At 41.8% G+C, this 12,928-nt stretch overlaps 1 protein-coding gene across 1 annotated transcript in view; it reads left to right on the top strand.

Annotated features, from left to right (window-relative positions):
• The window catches only part of RAPGEF4 (Rap guanine nucleotide exchange factor 4), a 298,747-nt gene that overhangs the window by 182,458 nt on the left and 103,361 nt on the right, over positions 1–12,928 (top strand). The window contains exon 16 of the mRNA XM_030210347.1: positions 4,875–4,953. Within this exon, the coding sequence (XP_030066207.1) occupies positions 4,875–4,953 (79 nt within the window). The remainder of the gene's footprint in view (positions 1–4,874; positions 4,954–12,928) is intronic.

Genomic DNA, 12,928 nt, shown 5'->3' with positions numbered 1-12,928 from the left:
GTACCAATTCTGTAGCGGCTTCTTGGTGGCTAGATTCCATTACAGAATACTAATGTAAGTCGTCATTGGTGCGCCTAAAGTTAGACACCAACAATTACGCCAAGTCAATGGCAGTTGTTACTGTTGGCACCTAATTGTGCCCTGAAGCAGGGGCATAGCTTTGTGGGACCACGGGGGCATGGGCCCCCATAGATTTAGCCCTGCTCCCCTGCCGCCAACCCTTTCGACCCCTCCTCCTGCTGCCAACCCTACCCCGCCACCATTGAGTACCTTTGCTGGCGGGGGTCCTGTGCAGGACGTCAAACTCATAGAAACAGAAGCCTGCCCTTGCAGATCAGCAACGCAGCCACGCCAGAGAAGAGGACTTCGGCTGGCGGGTGTTGGGGACCCCCACCAGCAAAGGTACCCGACGGCGGGGGAGGGTTGGCGATGGCGGGACGAGGGGGTCGAAAGGGTTGGTGCCAGGGGAGGGGTCAAAGGTGGTGGTGGCGGCAGGGGGGGGGGTCAAAAATGGTGGTGGGGGGGCTAAAGTGTTCCCCTCACCTCAGGCTCTGGACCCCCCTTCCGCTGAAGTCTGGCTACGCCCCTGCCCTGAAGTGTAAATAACGTGTAGTGTTTGATAAGTTCTGCATGTATTCCAGCGACATGCCTATGACCTGCCCAGGGGTGTAGCCAGACAGCAGATTTTGGGTGGGCCTAGGCAAGAAGTGGGTGGGCACCAAGTGTTCTCTCCTCAACACCAAAAAAATATCTCAGCTGGTGGAAAAATGTTTCTCTGCACCTTGGCTGTCTACAGCAAGCATGCGCTGAAAACTATCATAGAGAGAAGTGTTTTTGTTTCCATCAAGGGGAAGTCTGGCCAGGCTAAATGTACTACTACTTAACATTTCTAAAGCGCTACTAGGGTTACGCAGCGCTGTACAATTTAACATGGAAGGAATGTGTGCTACTTCGGCCCACCCGTGGCTACGCCACTGGACCTGCCCATACCCTACCATGCTATCACCCTTCTCGCACTTATATGCTGTGATGTTGGCACGTAATTGCCAGCTAATGGTGTAAATCAAGTGTGGAAGTGTAATTATTCTATAACTTACATGCACAATTGGCACCTTTCTTTGGTGCCAGTTATAGAACTGCCCTTAAATTGCTTAAATGCGTTTCCAAAAATGGTATTATAAAATAAATTTGATTTACTCACACCTTTATATGGGACAGACCTGCATCCAATATGTGTTACAACTGACACATATAAAATATAAACCATCAATACAACATCTTTTTAAAGTACTAAATACAGCAATATTAACTTCTTATTGGTGTTGCTCCCTTCCCACACTCATTCTGGGCAGTTTGGCAAACAGCATAAAAAAATTAAGGGGTTCTTTTACTAAGCCACAGTAAAAAGTGGTCTGTGGTAGTGTAAGTGTGTGTTTTGGACGTGCATTGGTCCATTTTCTCAGTACACATACATACATAGTAACTGCACGGTCCATCCAGTCTGCCCAACAAGATAAACTCATATGTGCTACTTTTTGTGTATACCTTACACCTGGAAAAAAAAAATGGACATGCGGCAAAATTAAAATCAGCGCGTGTCCATTTTTGGCCTGAGGCCTTAATGCCACCCACTGACTTAGTGGTAAGGTCTCACGTGCTAACCAGGCGGTAAATGTCCAGCGCGTGCCAACTGCTGATTATCTCTGGGTAAGCGCCCCGCGATAGAAAATAGAAAATATATTCTACTGTGTTTTTTGGGCACGTGCCAAAAATGGAATCACCACCCGGGGCATGCGGTAGCTGGGCGGTAGTGTCAATTTGACACGCAGTGGACGTGCAAAAGCGCCTACACGCATTAGTAAAAGGGCCCCTAAATAATTCCTCCAATAACTCACCTTCCAAATCCACATATTAAAAATCAACTTATCCCATAATATATGACTCATAGTCTTCAATGGAACTACAAATAGATTGTGATATATTTCCTATAAATTAACATTTTCCTATCCTTTCCACTCTAATACCTTGCATATTCCTTCTATCTTTTTCTTGTCTTTCCCCATTTTCTTTTTATGGATCTGGGGAATGACTGTTCACCATGGGAACTTTGGAAATTCCCAACCACATTGGGATGGACACACAGAAGGGCATAATCGAAAGGGACGCCCAAATTTTTCTAAGGACGTCCTCGCAGGACGTCCCCGTGAAGGGGCGAGGAAACCCATATTATCGAAACAAGATGGACGTCCATCTTTTGTTTCGATAATACAGTCGGGGACGCCCAAATCTGGAAATTTAGGTTGACCTTAGAGATGGTCGTCCTTAGACTTGGTCGTTTCTGATTTTCGGCGATAATGGAAACTGAGGACACCCATCTCAGAAACAACCAAATCCAAGCCCTTTGGTCGTGGGAGGAGCCAGCATTCGTAGTGCACTGGTCCCCCTGACATGCCAGGACACCAGCCGGGCACCCTAGGGAGCACTGCAGTGGACTTCAGAAAAAGCTCCCAGGTGCATAGCTCCCTTACCGTGTGTGCTGAGCCCCCCAAAACCCACTCCCCACAACTATACACCACTACCATAGCCCTAAGGGGTGAATGGGGGCACCTAGATGTGGGTACAGTGGGTTTCTTGTGGGTTTTGGAGGGCTCACATTTACCACCACAAGTGTAACAGGTGGGGGGGGGGGGGGGATGGGCCTGAGTCCACCTTCCTGAAGTGCACTGCACCCACTAAAACTGCTCCAGGGACCTGCATACTGCTGCGATGGACCTGAGTATGACATTTGAGGCTGGCAAAAAATATTTTTAAAGAATTTTTTTGAGGGTGGGAGGGGGTTAGTGACCACTGGGGGGGAGTAAGGGGAGGTCATCCCCGATTTCCTCCAGTGGTCATCTGGTCAGTTCGGGCACCTTTTCGTGGCTTCGTCATAACAAAAAAAAAGGACCAAGTAAAGTCGTCCAAGTGCTCGTCAGGGACGCCCTTCTTTTTTCGATTATGGGTCGAGGATGCCCATGTGTTAGGCACAAGTCCCGCCTTCTCTATGCCTCCGACATACCCACCGGAACTTTTGTCGTCCCCGCAACGGAAAGCAGTTGGGGACGCCCAAAATCGGCTTTCGAGTATGCCGATTTGGGCGACCCTGGGAGAAGGACGCCCATCTTCCGATTTGTGTCAAAAGATGGGCGTCCTTCTCTTTCGAAAATAAGCCTGACAGTGACCTTTTTACCAAACTGCAGTACAAAGTGGCCCTAGCAGGTCCTTAAGCGGGTTATTTTCACATGTTAAGGCCATTTTTACTGCAGAGGTAATATGGCCAATTTTTCTATTTTCATTATTAATGGCCACTCGCTAATTTTCCCATTCGCATGTGGCCATTAGCATGTAAACCCCAACCACCACCCATAATGTAGGCAGTAAGGGATCACATGCTAACCACGTGCTAATCAGCATGCGTCAATGTAGCTGCTCTAACCAGTTAACACAGAACACGCTCTTTCTCTACCCCCCAGATCTGTCCCCAGCACAAAAAATAAATTTTATTTTTTTAGCACATAGGTACTGTGTGCCAATCCCAAAATACCATGGGACAACTGAGCCTGCCCCACAGTAAGCCCTTTTCTGCTGTGGTATGCATGCGTTAGTGCTTACCATAGTTTAGCAAAAGGACCCCACAATGAATTGGTATTTTTCTCAAGTAGTATGAACATCAGGGGTTAATGTCTTGCAGTACCCAGTGGAATATGCTTTCAGATAGTCCACTTGAAGCTTTACAAATTGTCTGAGCTGATTTCAAACAATAAAGGTACATGCTGTTGAAAATGGAGCTCTCAGGTCTAGCTGTAGGGCTGATATTGAATGGTATTATCTTAAATAAAAAAAGTTATTTAATTGGTTGAAATGATGCACAAGTTACTATTTGGGTTTGATATCAATTAATAGATTTGCATATGTATGTATGTACTTACTGATCCCAGGACTGGGAAGTTGTGCAAACACTGCAAACAGAAGTGTGGAATGATTTTTCAGAAGGGGGAAGTAACAAAGTAGGGAGTTTTGCACTGAAGTCAGGGGCAGACTGATAGAGATCTGGGCCACTGGGCAATAAGGGTCATGAGCCCCCCTCCAGGTCCCACATCTTTCCCTTTCTCTCTCCCCCAAATCCAACATCTCTCTTTTCACTTCCCCCTCTTTGCTCTCCAGATCCAACATCTTTCTCCCCCTCCTCCTCTCCAGATCCAATGTTTTTCTCCCCCCTTCAAATGCAACATCTCTCCTGCTCATTCTTTCTCCCTCCCCTGGGTGTACAATCTCTTCCCCCTCCCTCTACAGCTCCACCATCTCTGCCCCTCCCCCACAAACCAGTCCAATGTCTCTGGCTGCCTCCCTCCCTTCCAAAGGCCAACTTCTCCCCCTCTCTTCTCTCTCTTCTCCGTCTCCAGGTTCAGCTCCCCCCCCCCCCCTCAGCATTTATCTCAAAAGTTCCTTTCTCCATACAGGGTCTCAGCATAGGTTGTCTGCTGCTGACCGGAACCTTCTCTCTGCTGTGACCTAGTATTGCGTAAGCAGGACGTTACATCAGAAAGGGGTGGGTTGCAGCAGAGAGAAGATTCTGGTCGGTAGCAGACAGCCTGTGCCAGGACCCTGTACAAAGAAAGGAACTTTTGAGGTAAACTCGGGGTACAGAGCTTTGCCCCAGTGTAAAACCTGCTCATTTTGCAAATCTATATTTTCATGGTTCCATCTAGTGCAATGTTTGCGCGCTGTAAATTTGCATCAGTAGTTTTACTTGATTCCGTGTGGAAACTCTGGCCTCTGAGGTATTTGCAAGTACTTTACATAACTGTTTTTGTGTTCTCTCTCTCTCTCCACAGATTCAGTTTTAGATGATTTTATTCTGATGCACTGTGTTTTTATGCCAAATAGCCAGCTTTGCCCAGCTTTGATGGCACAATATCCTTTGATTTGCACTTTTTACATTCTAGGAGATGTGTGGCATAGATCGTGGTTATCTCTTGTAGTAAGTGGACAGACCAATCTTCATGATCACCCTTGACCACTAGATTTCTGCCATATGCATATGAACCTCTGTGGTCATCATGAAAATTGACGGTCACATCCATACTTGTGGTCACCACTTAGGGACGGGTTTCTGCTATTTTCATAGCACCATAAATGTAGACAGTGCCCTAGAAGATAATTCACATGTGGGCTGACTCATACTGTTTGTGCTGCAAATATACAACTGTTCATCTTGGTTATAAGTATTGAAGAAAAGCACAGGTAACATCAAGGATTTGCTTGACACACACACAGAGTGAATGGTAGCTGCTGGAATGAACTTGGGTTGGGCCGTAGTTCTGGAGGGGATTCGATTTAGTGGCCTGGGGACTTCTTTCTGCCTCTTTAGGGCTTTCAGATTCAATTAGAATGTGCCAAACTTGGGCTATGGTTGGTGTAATAAATCTGTCTAGGGTTTTCTGACCCTGTAATTGTCCCTTATTCTCCTTCATCTTTGGCAGGAAGCTACAGATTGTGGCTGGAAATTCAGTATTCAGTATATTTTGTAGAATACTTTAGAGATAATATATAAATTGGTAGGGGACCAGTCAGTTCAGACAGCCTGTTTAAATATAATTGATCATATGTTGACAGTGAATATTGTAAAAATGTTTTATGAAATAAAAATAAATAATAGTTAGTGGAGCTCTTCACAATACATTACTGTAACCCACTTAGCCCATAGCAGTTGTTCTGAAAATGACAAGTAAATAACACTTTGATGTACATGTTACTTTCTTCCTTGTGATTCACATTCAGCACTTACTGTCCTAAATCACTACTGGCTACATGTACTGCCTGCTATTGTAATCATTAGGGAAACAGATTTTGTCTTCTGTTTAGAGGACTTGGGATTTTTTTATGTGCAAGGATCCTATATTTCTGAGGGTTGTGGAAATCAAAGGATGCTGTGCACTTGCTCCAAAAACAGCTTTCTTAACATGACTTTTCATTGCAGGAGATTTCAGTACCACTGCTCCCTCTATGCTGCATGCCTGCGTGGCTGCGCATCCTTTGGTAAATGTCTTTGCAGCAGTTCAGGCCCCCTGTGCCGCAGCACACTGGGACCTGCCACCCTCTGCTGCTGCTGCTTTCCTGAACCAGAAGCAGCAACGGTAAACCAAAATACAGCCACCGTGGGATATCCCTGAACATACCCACAGCTGTCAGTCCACCCCCTCAATCATCACTTTTTGTTCTGGGGCAGAGCCAGCAGCTGCAAGTATGTACAGAGAGGCCCCACAGTGGTGTTTTTTTTCTTGCCGCTGCTACCACTGCTTCAGGAGAACAGCAGCAGCGGTGAGGGTGTCAGGGGGCAGATGGTGGATGAAAGTAGGTAGGTGACACGTTGGATGAAAGCAGGGAGGGGAGAGAGGGGAAGATGCTGGATGGAAGTGGGGAGGGGAGAGAGGGGTAGACATTGGGAAAGGGAAATGGGACTTGATATACCGCCTTTCTGTGGTTTTTGCAACTACATTCAAAGCGGTTTACATAGTATATGCAGGTACTTATTTGTACATTGGATGGATGTGGGGAGGAGAAGAGGCAAGCATTTGATGGAACTGAAGAGGAGAGGGAGGCAGATGCTGGATGGAAGTGGAAAGGGGAGAGGGGCAGATGCTAGATGGAAGTTGGAAGGAGAGAGGGGCAGACACTAAATGGAGGTGGGGAGGAGAGAAAGGGGCAGATGCTGGATGGAAGTACGGGAGAGAGGGGCAGGCGCTGGGTGGAAGTGGAGAGGAGAGAAAGGGGCAGATGCTAGATGGAAGTGGTAAGAGAGAGGGGCAGACGCTGGATGGAACTGGTAAGAGAGAAGGGCAGATGCTGAATGGAAGTGGGAAGGAGAGAGAGAGGGGAAGACACTAAGGCAGCCGCTTTGAAGCAGTGTCCAGAGATTGCTGCTATTCCCTACTACCCACCAGGGACATTCATGGTAGGTGCTGCTGGGGGGGTGGCTTAAGGGCATGGGGTTCAGGAGGTGGAGGGTGTGGCATCAATCCAGCCCTGGCCCTGGGGATCAGGAGGTGGAGGGTCTTGTATCAAGCCAGGCCTGGCTCTTTACAAGAAGAATGCATGATGTTTCTGGTTGTAGCAATGCGATTTACCCTGCAAGTCACTAGGTACCACGGGTTAGTGATTCACATTGTAAAATTTTGCTGCAATAATATTGCCCATTTTGCTGCAACTTAGTAACTGTCCCTAGCTATGTGTTATTTGTGAGCTTAGTACTAGATACCTTGGTCCTTGAAGGGAAATCACTCCACCCTTCTCCCTCCCCAGTCAAAGCATCCACTCCTGGAAGTGTGAGTGAATACTACTGTGTGCACTGGAGAGAGGACTGAGGCAAATAAATTATTTTTGTGTATATCCCTTGGACCAAGTAAGTGGACCCCGAACAAAGGGTTACATAAAATTATCACCTTTGGGATCGATATTCAAAGTGATTTAATTGACCAGAAATGGCTCCTGGCCATTTAAATTGTCTCTTCAGGGTTAACTGGTTATTTTCAGCAGCATTTAACTGGTTAATGATGCTGAAAATAACCAGTTAGTTCTGAACTGAAAACTGGCTATTTTGGGGTCTTCTGGGGGCAGAATCAGCACTTGGCCAGTTAAGTGCTAATATTCAGCACTTAACTGGCCAGGTTAATTGCATAAATAGGACTGCATAAAAGTCAGTCCTATCTTTATGTGGTAATCCATAGCTGATTAAGTGTTGAACATTGCATCTAAACAAAAAACAAAGCACCACGGGCCTTTAAAAATGGAACACAGTTCTTTAATGAATGAGCCTTGACAAAAAGACCCGACACAGACCGTGTTTCGGTGACTAGCACCTGCGTCAGGGGTCTACATAGAATACAAAACATAGAAATAATATATTTAAAATTTTTTTTTAACATATAATGAATAAAACCAAAGATTAATATTTAGACTCATCAAGCATACTTATATAAGCCTATATAAACACCTAAAGCATTTAATATTTTAACATTGCATTTAATATTTTAACATTCTCATATATTATTATATAGTAATTTGAAAATAAGTGGATAATTAATCAAAACAAAACAAAAATGGTAACTCACCACAGTGATGACGTGGAAAACTTGGGGAATAACTCAAATATATTCCTCTACAATATATTATTCCTTACTTTTGGACAACATTTTTTTTCATATATTAATATTATATGTTTAAAACGCTTATTTTAATTATTTATAATATATTTTATAAAAAGGTCATATTATATAATACTGGCTATAACTAAATTTCATATTCATAAAAGCTTAAACCTAACAGAAAGGTCAAAAATATTTTTTTTTAAAACATTTTTTTTTTAAAAATATTTATTTATAAATTTTTTAAACATGACACAAGCATTACATCTTGTTTAGGAAAAACAGAAACAGAAAAATTCTACTTCAATATATGTAGTCCCCCATTTCAATTAAACTTCTTTCTTAGACCACAAAATTAAGACAAGGGGGCTGGAAATTTAAAAGGAGTTAAATCAGAATAAATTTTATAACAAGAATATGGCCTGGATCACCCCATCAAACACACACATTGTGAATTATTGATCTTAAACTAGCACCAGATCTATCTGTTCACTTTTTTCATGTCTATGAAACTTCTCAAATGTCCAGGATCAAAAAAGTGATATTTGTTGTCCAAATATTTTAACTGACATTTGCAAGGATAAGACAGTATAAAACTGGCTCCTAAAGCCTTAACTTCATCTCTCATTGCCAGGAAAGACCGACGTCTCTCCTGGGTGATCTTCGCAACGTCAGAAAAAATCCAAAGTTTTTCGCCATAAAATGGTTTTGCAAAATTACAAAAGTAAAGTTTTTTAATCATATTCACATCTTGTTCGAAAACCACTGAGACAAGAAGAGTTCGCCTCTCAAATATCCCATCGTTAGAATTTTCCAAAAAATCAGTCAGGTCCTGAAATTGCTGATTCCCATCTGTTTTCTTTTTAGGAATAGGTATATAGAATAGTTTATTAATAGGAGGTATTAAGTTTTCAATTAGGTATTTTTTGAACATCTCAGTTGCATTTATTTCCGAAGAATGGGGAAAATTAAGAATCCGTAGGTTCAAACGTCTATTATAGTTTTCAAAATTCTCCAATTTTTGATGAATTATCATTTTATCTTTAATCAATGAGTCTGTTTTTTTAGTCAAAGAAGAAATATCCTGTTGAACCTGTGCTTTATTTAATACAGACTCCTGTTTCAATGACTCAAACGCATTTGTTAGCAAATCCAGTTTACTCACTATTGATGTTGTCTCCTGGGCAGTTTGTGAGACCATAGACGTTAAGGACTGAATCGCGAAGCTAATAGATTCCAGTGTTGGCACCGGTGGAGTTACAACTTCTCCCTTGCTGTTACCTCCCGCTTCTCTGGGGGTGTCCCCGCCGACCGGAGAACCTGGAACAACGACTTCCGAATGCTCCTGGGTCTCCGAACACGCCCAGACTACAGCGGGGCACGGCGGAGGATTCACTTCTGGCGAGGACAACGATGTTTCCAAACCCTGTGGGCTAGATGCTCCTTCACCTGCCCATACTGCGGGTACACTTTCGCCGGTCAAACGTGGGGTGCTTGTGGCGTATCGGTCCAGCGTTGTTTGAATCTGCGTTGTACCTGGAGCTGCTGGCGATATGCTTTTCACAATGCCCTTTCTTTTAGTATGTGGCATTTTTTCAAATACTATCACCGTTCTGGAATACAGGTAAAATGAAAGGATTTCAAACACGCTCCGACCACCATCAAGTCTAATCCGCCATCTTGGAACGCCCCCTGTGCTGCTAATGTACAATAAATTTCAAACATTACACTGATAATATTATAAACCTTCAAAAACATTCAAATCAGCACAGAAATGAATAAATATATACATCTTCAAATATAAAAATGCCAAAACTATAATATCTAGTGGCATTACTTGATCTTAATTTTTTAAAAAAACCCATTTTGTCACTATTCAAAACGCCATTTTTTTTCTTTAATTAAAATGAAAGTCAGTATTTTATTGCTTATGAAAATCATTTTTGCTATGTTCTAAAAGAAATATTGAAGACATTTTATTAAATGAATGCTGATGTGAGAAACATATATATATGTATGTGTATGTATGTGTGTGTATGTATGTATATATATATATATATTATAGCATTAACAGGGCTTCTATTATCTTTTGGAGGTCTGGGTATATTTGTTTCATTATCTGCCAATTACAATTAATTATGTAAATTTTATTTGTACCTTCTAATGGTATTTTAGCTAGTGACAAAATACCTTTAAAATTTGCATTTATTTTGTTATCTGCCAATCACAATTAATTATACAAATGGCATCTTGAATAGTGACAAAAGGTTAACAGGGCTTTTATTCACTTATTTATTGTTTGGAGCTCTGGGTACACTTGTTTTGCTATATACCAATTTTATCTGTAACTGCTAATGCTACTTTAGTCAATGAATAAAATACTTTTGAATTTGTTATTCATCTTGTTATCTGCCAATTGCAATCAATTATGCAAATGGCGTTTTGAATAGTGACAAAATTAAGATCAAGTAATGCCACTAGATATTATAGTTTTGGCATTTTTATATTTGAAGATGTATATATTTATTCATTTCTGTGCTGATTTGAATGTTTTTGAAGGTTTATAATATTATCAGTGTAATGTTTGAAATTTATTGTACATTTTAAAATGTTTTAAAAAAAATTATTTTTGACCTTTCTGTTAGTTTAAGCTTTTATGAATATGAAATTTAGTTATAGCCAGTATTATATAATATGACCTTTTTTATAAAATATATTATAAATAATTAAAATAAGCGTTTTAAACATATAATATTAATATATGAAAAAAATTTTTGTCCAAAAGTAAGGAATAATATATTGTAGAGGAATATATTCGAGTTATTCCCCAGGTTTTCCACATCATCACTGTGGTGAGTTACCATTTTTGTTTTGATTAATTATCCACTTATTTTCAAATTACTATATAATAATATATGAGAATGTTAAAATATTAAATGCAATGTTAAAATATTAAATGCTTTAGGTGTTTATATAGGCTTATATATGTATGCTTGATGAGTCTAAATATTAATCTTTGGTTTTATTCATTATATGTTAAAAAAAAATTTTAAATATATTATTTCTATGTTTTGTATTCTATGTAGACCCCTGACGCAGGTGCTAGTCACCGAAACACGGCCTGTGTCGGGTCTTTTTGTCAAGGCTCATTCATTAAAGAACTGTGTTCCATTTTTAAAGGCCCATGGTGCTGTTTTTTTTGTTTGGACTTTAGTTTGTACTTCGTTCCCTCTCTTTTGTTATACCCGAACATTGCATCTAACCAGCAATGCATTAGCCAGCTCCAGGGAAGAGAGAGGGAGAAATGCTGACATGGAGAGGAGAGAGGGAAATGGGGATGAGGGAAGAGGAGAGATGGAGATTCTGGATATGAAGTAGGACTGAGCGGGGAGATGCTGTGTATGGGGGGGGGAGTACAAGAATGGAGAAAGAGGGATATGCAGACTATAGGGGGAAGGGGAAGATGGGGAGAGAGAAGGGGGAGATGCTGATTGGGGAGAAAGGGGAAGGTGTAGAGAGGGAGGGGCAGATGCCAACTGGGGGGGAATGAGAAGGAGTAGAGAGAGGGGAGATGCTGGCTATGTGGAAAGGAGAAGCAGGAGATAGAGAGGGGGAGATGCTGACTGGGGGAAAGAAGGAGGGGGAAACTGCACTGTTACAAGGAGGGGATAAGCTGCTCTATTGGGGCAATGCTAGGCTAGAAATATGTAGGGAGAGGGAGGAAAGATTTTGAGCTGCAAGGGTAGGGGGGTGGAGAAAAGGAGAGGGAGAGAGGAGATGCTGGGCTACAAAGGTGTAGGAAGGGAGTAGGAGGGAAGATGCTGGACATGATGGAGCCATGTGAAAGGCTGGGGGGGGGAGCTGTCAAAACAAAGAGTGAGAGGAGATTAGAAATGTGGTAATAAGGAGTGGATGACAGAAGGAAATAGGAGAGTGAGGAATATGTGAAATAACAGAAATTGGAAACTAGGGACTGAGAGAAGGAGTTGGAAAGCTGAAAAAGTAAAGAGGAGGTAGAGAACTGGAGAGTGAGAAAGAGGGTGAAATATGAGTGGCCAGAAAGAAAAGAAAGAAAAGGAGGAAAGAGCTAAAAGAAAAAGATCACTATGTCAGAGAAAGATGCGAGTGAATGGAGGAAGACAAGAGGAGAAGTTGAAAGGACAAATGGTCAGCAGCTACTGGAAAGACTTAGTAGATGAGAGAAACTGGGATCAGCATGATTGGAAAAATAATATGCCCAGACTTCAAAGGTAGGAAAAAATGTTTTTAGTTTTAATGTATTAACTGGAATATGTTAGCTTTGGGAAATTTGCATTAAGGATGCCTTTGTTTTGTTCAGTACAAGAAAAAACATGTTCCTGTTTTTATTTCTCCAGTATTGTGGTACATGTTGAGTTCAACGACTTGGGGTTTCCAGTTCAATTGATATCATGCAAATGAGCCAGAACAGAAAAATACATTATTTACCTATGGACTTTATCACAAAAAATTTCACATCTCTTGAGATGCGGATAATTTAACCACAATCATGTATTTATGAGACGGCATTTCTACTTTATTACTGCATTAAAAAATCATGAGCTGTGGTGCACAATTTTGCATCCCATTCCCTCAGTGTGGTTTTTGGTTGTAAACTTCATGTATGCACAACCGAGACTCTGTCAGATAGCTTTAATTGAACTTACAGAAGCATTTAGAAATTCTGGTTAAATGTGGCTTTAAATATTCTTTACATAGTAAGGTGA

Source organism: Microcaecilia unicolor, chromosome 7, assembly GCF_901765095.1.
Source record: "Microcaecilia unicolor chromosome 7, aMicUni1.1, whole genome shotgun sequence".
NCBI lineage: Eukaryota > Metazoa > Chordata > Amphibia > Gymnophiona > Siphonopidae > Microcaecilia > Microcaecilia unicolor.
Note: the sequence above shows the minus strand (reverse complement) of the source record. Positions and strands in the feature narration are given on the sequence as shown.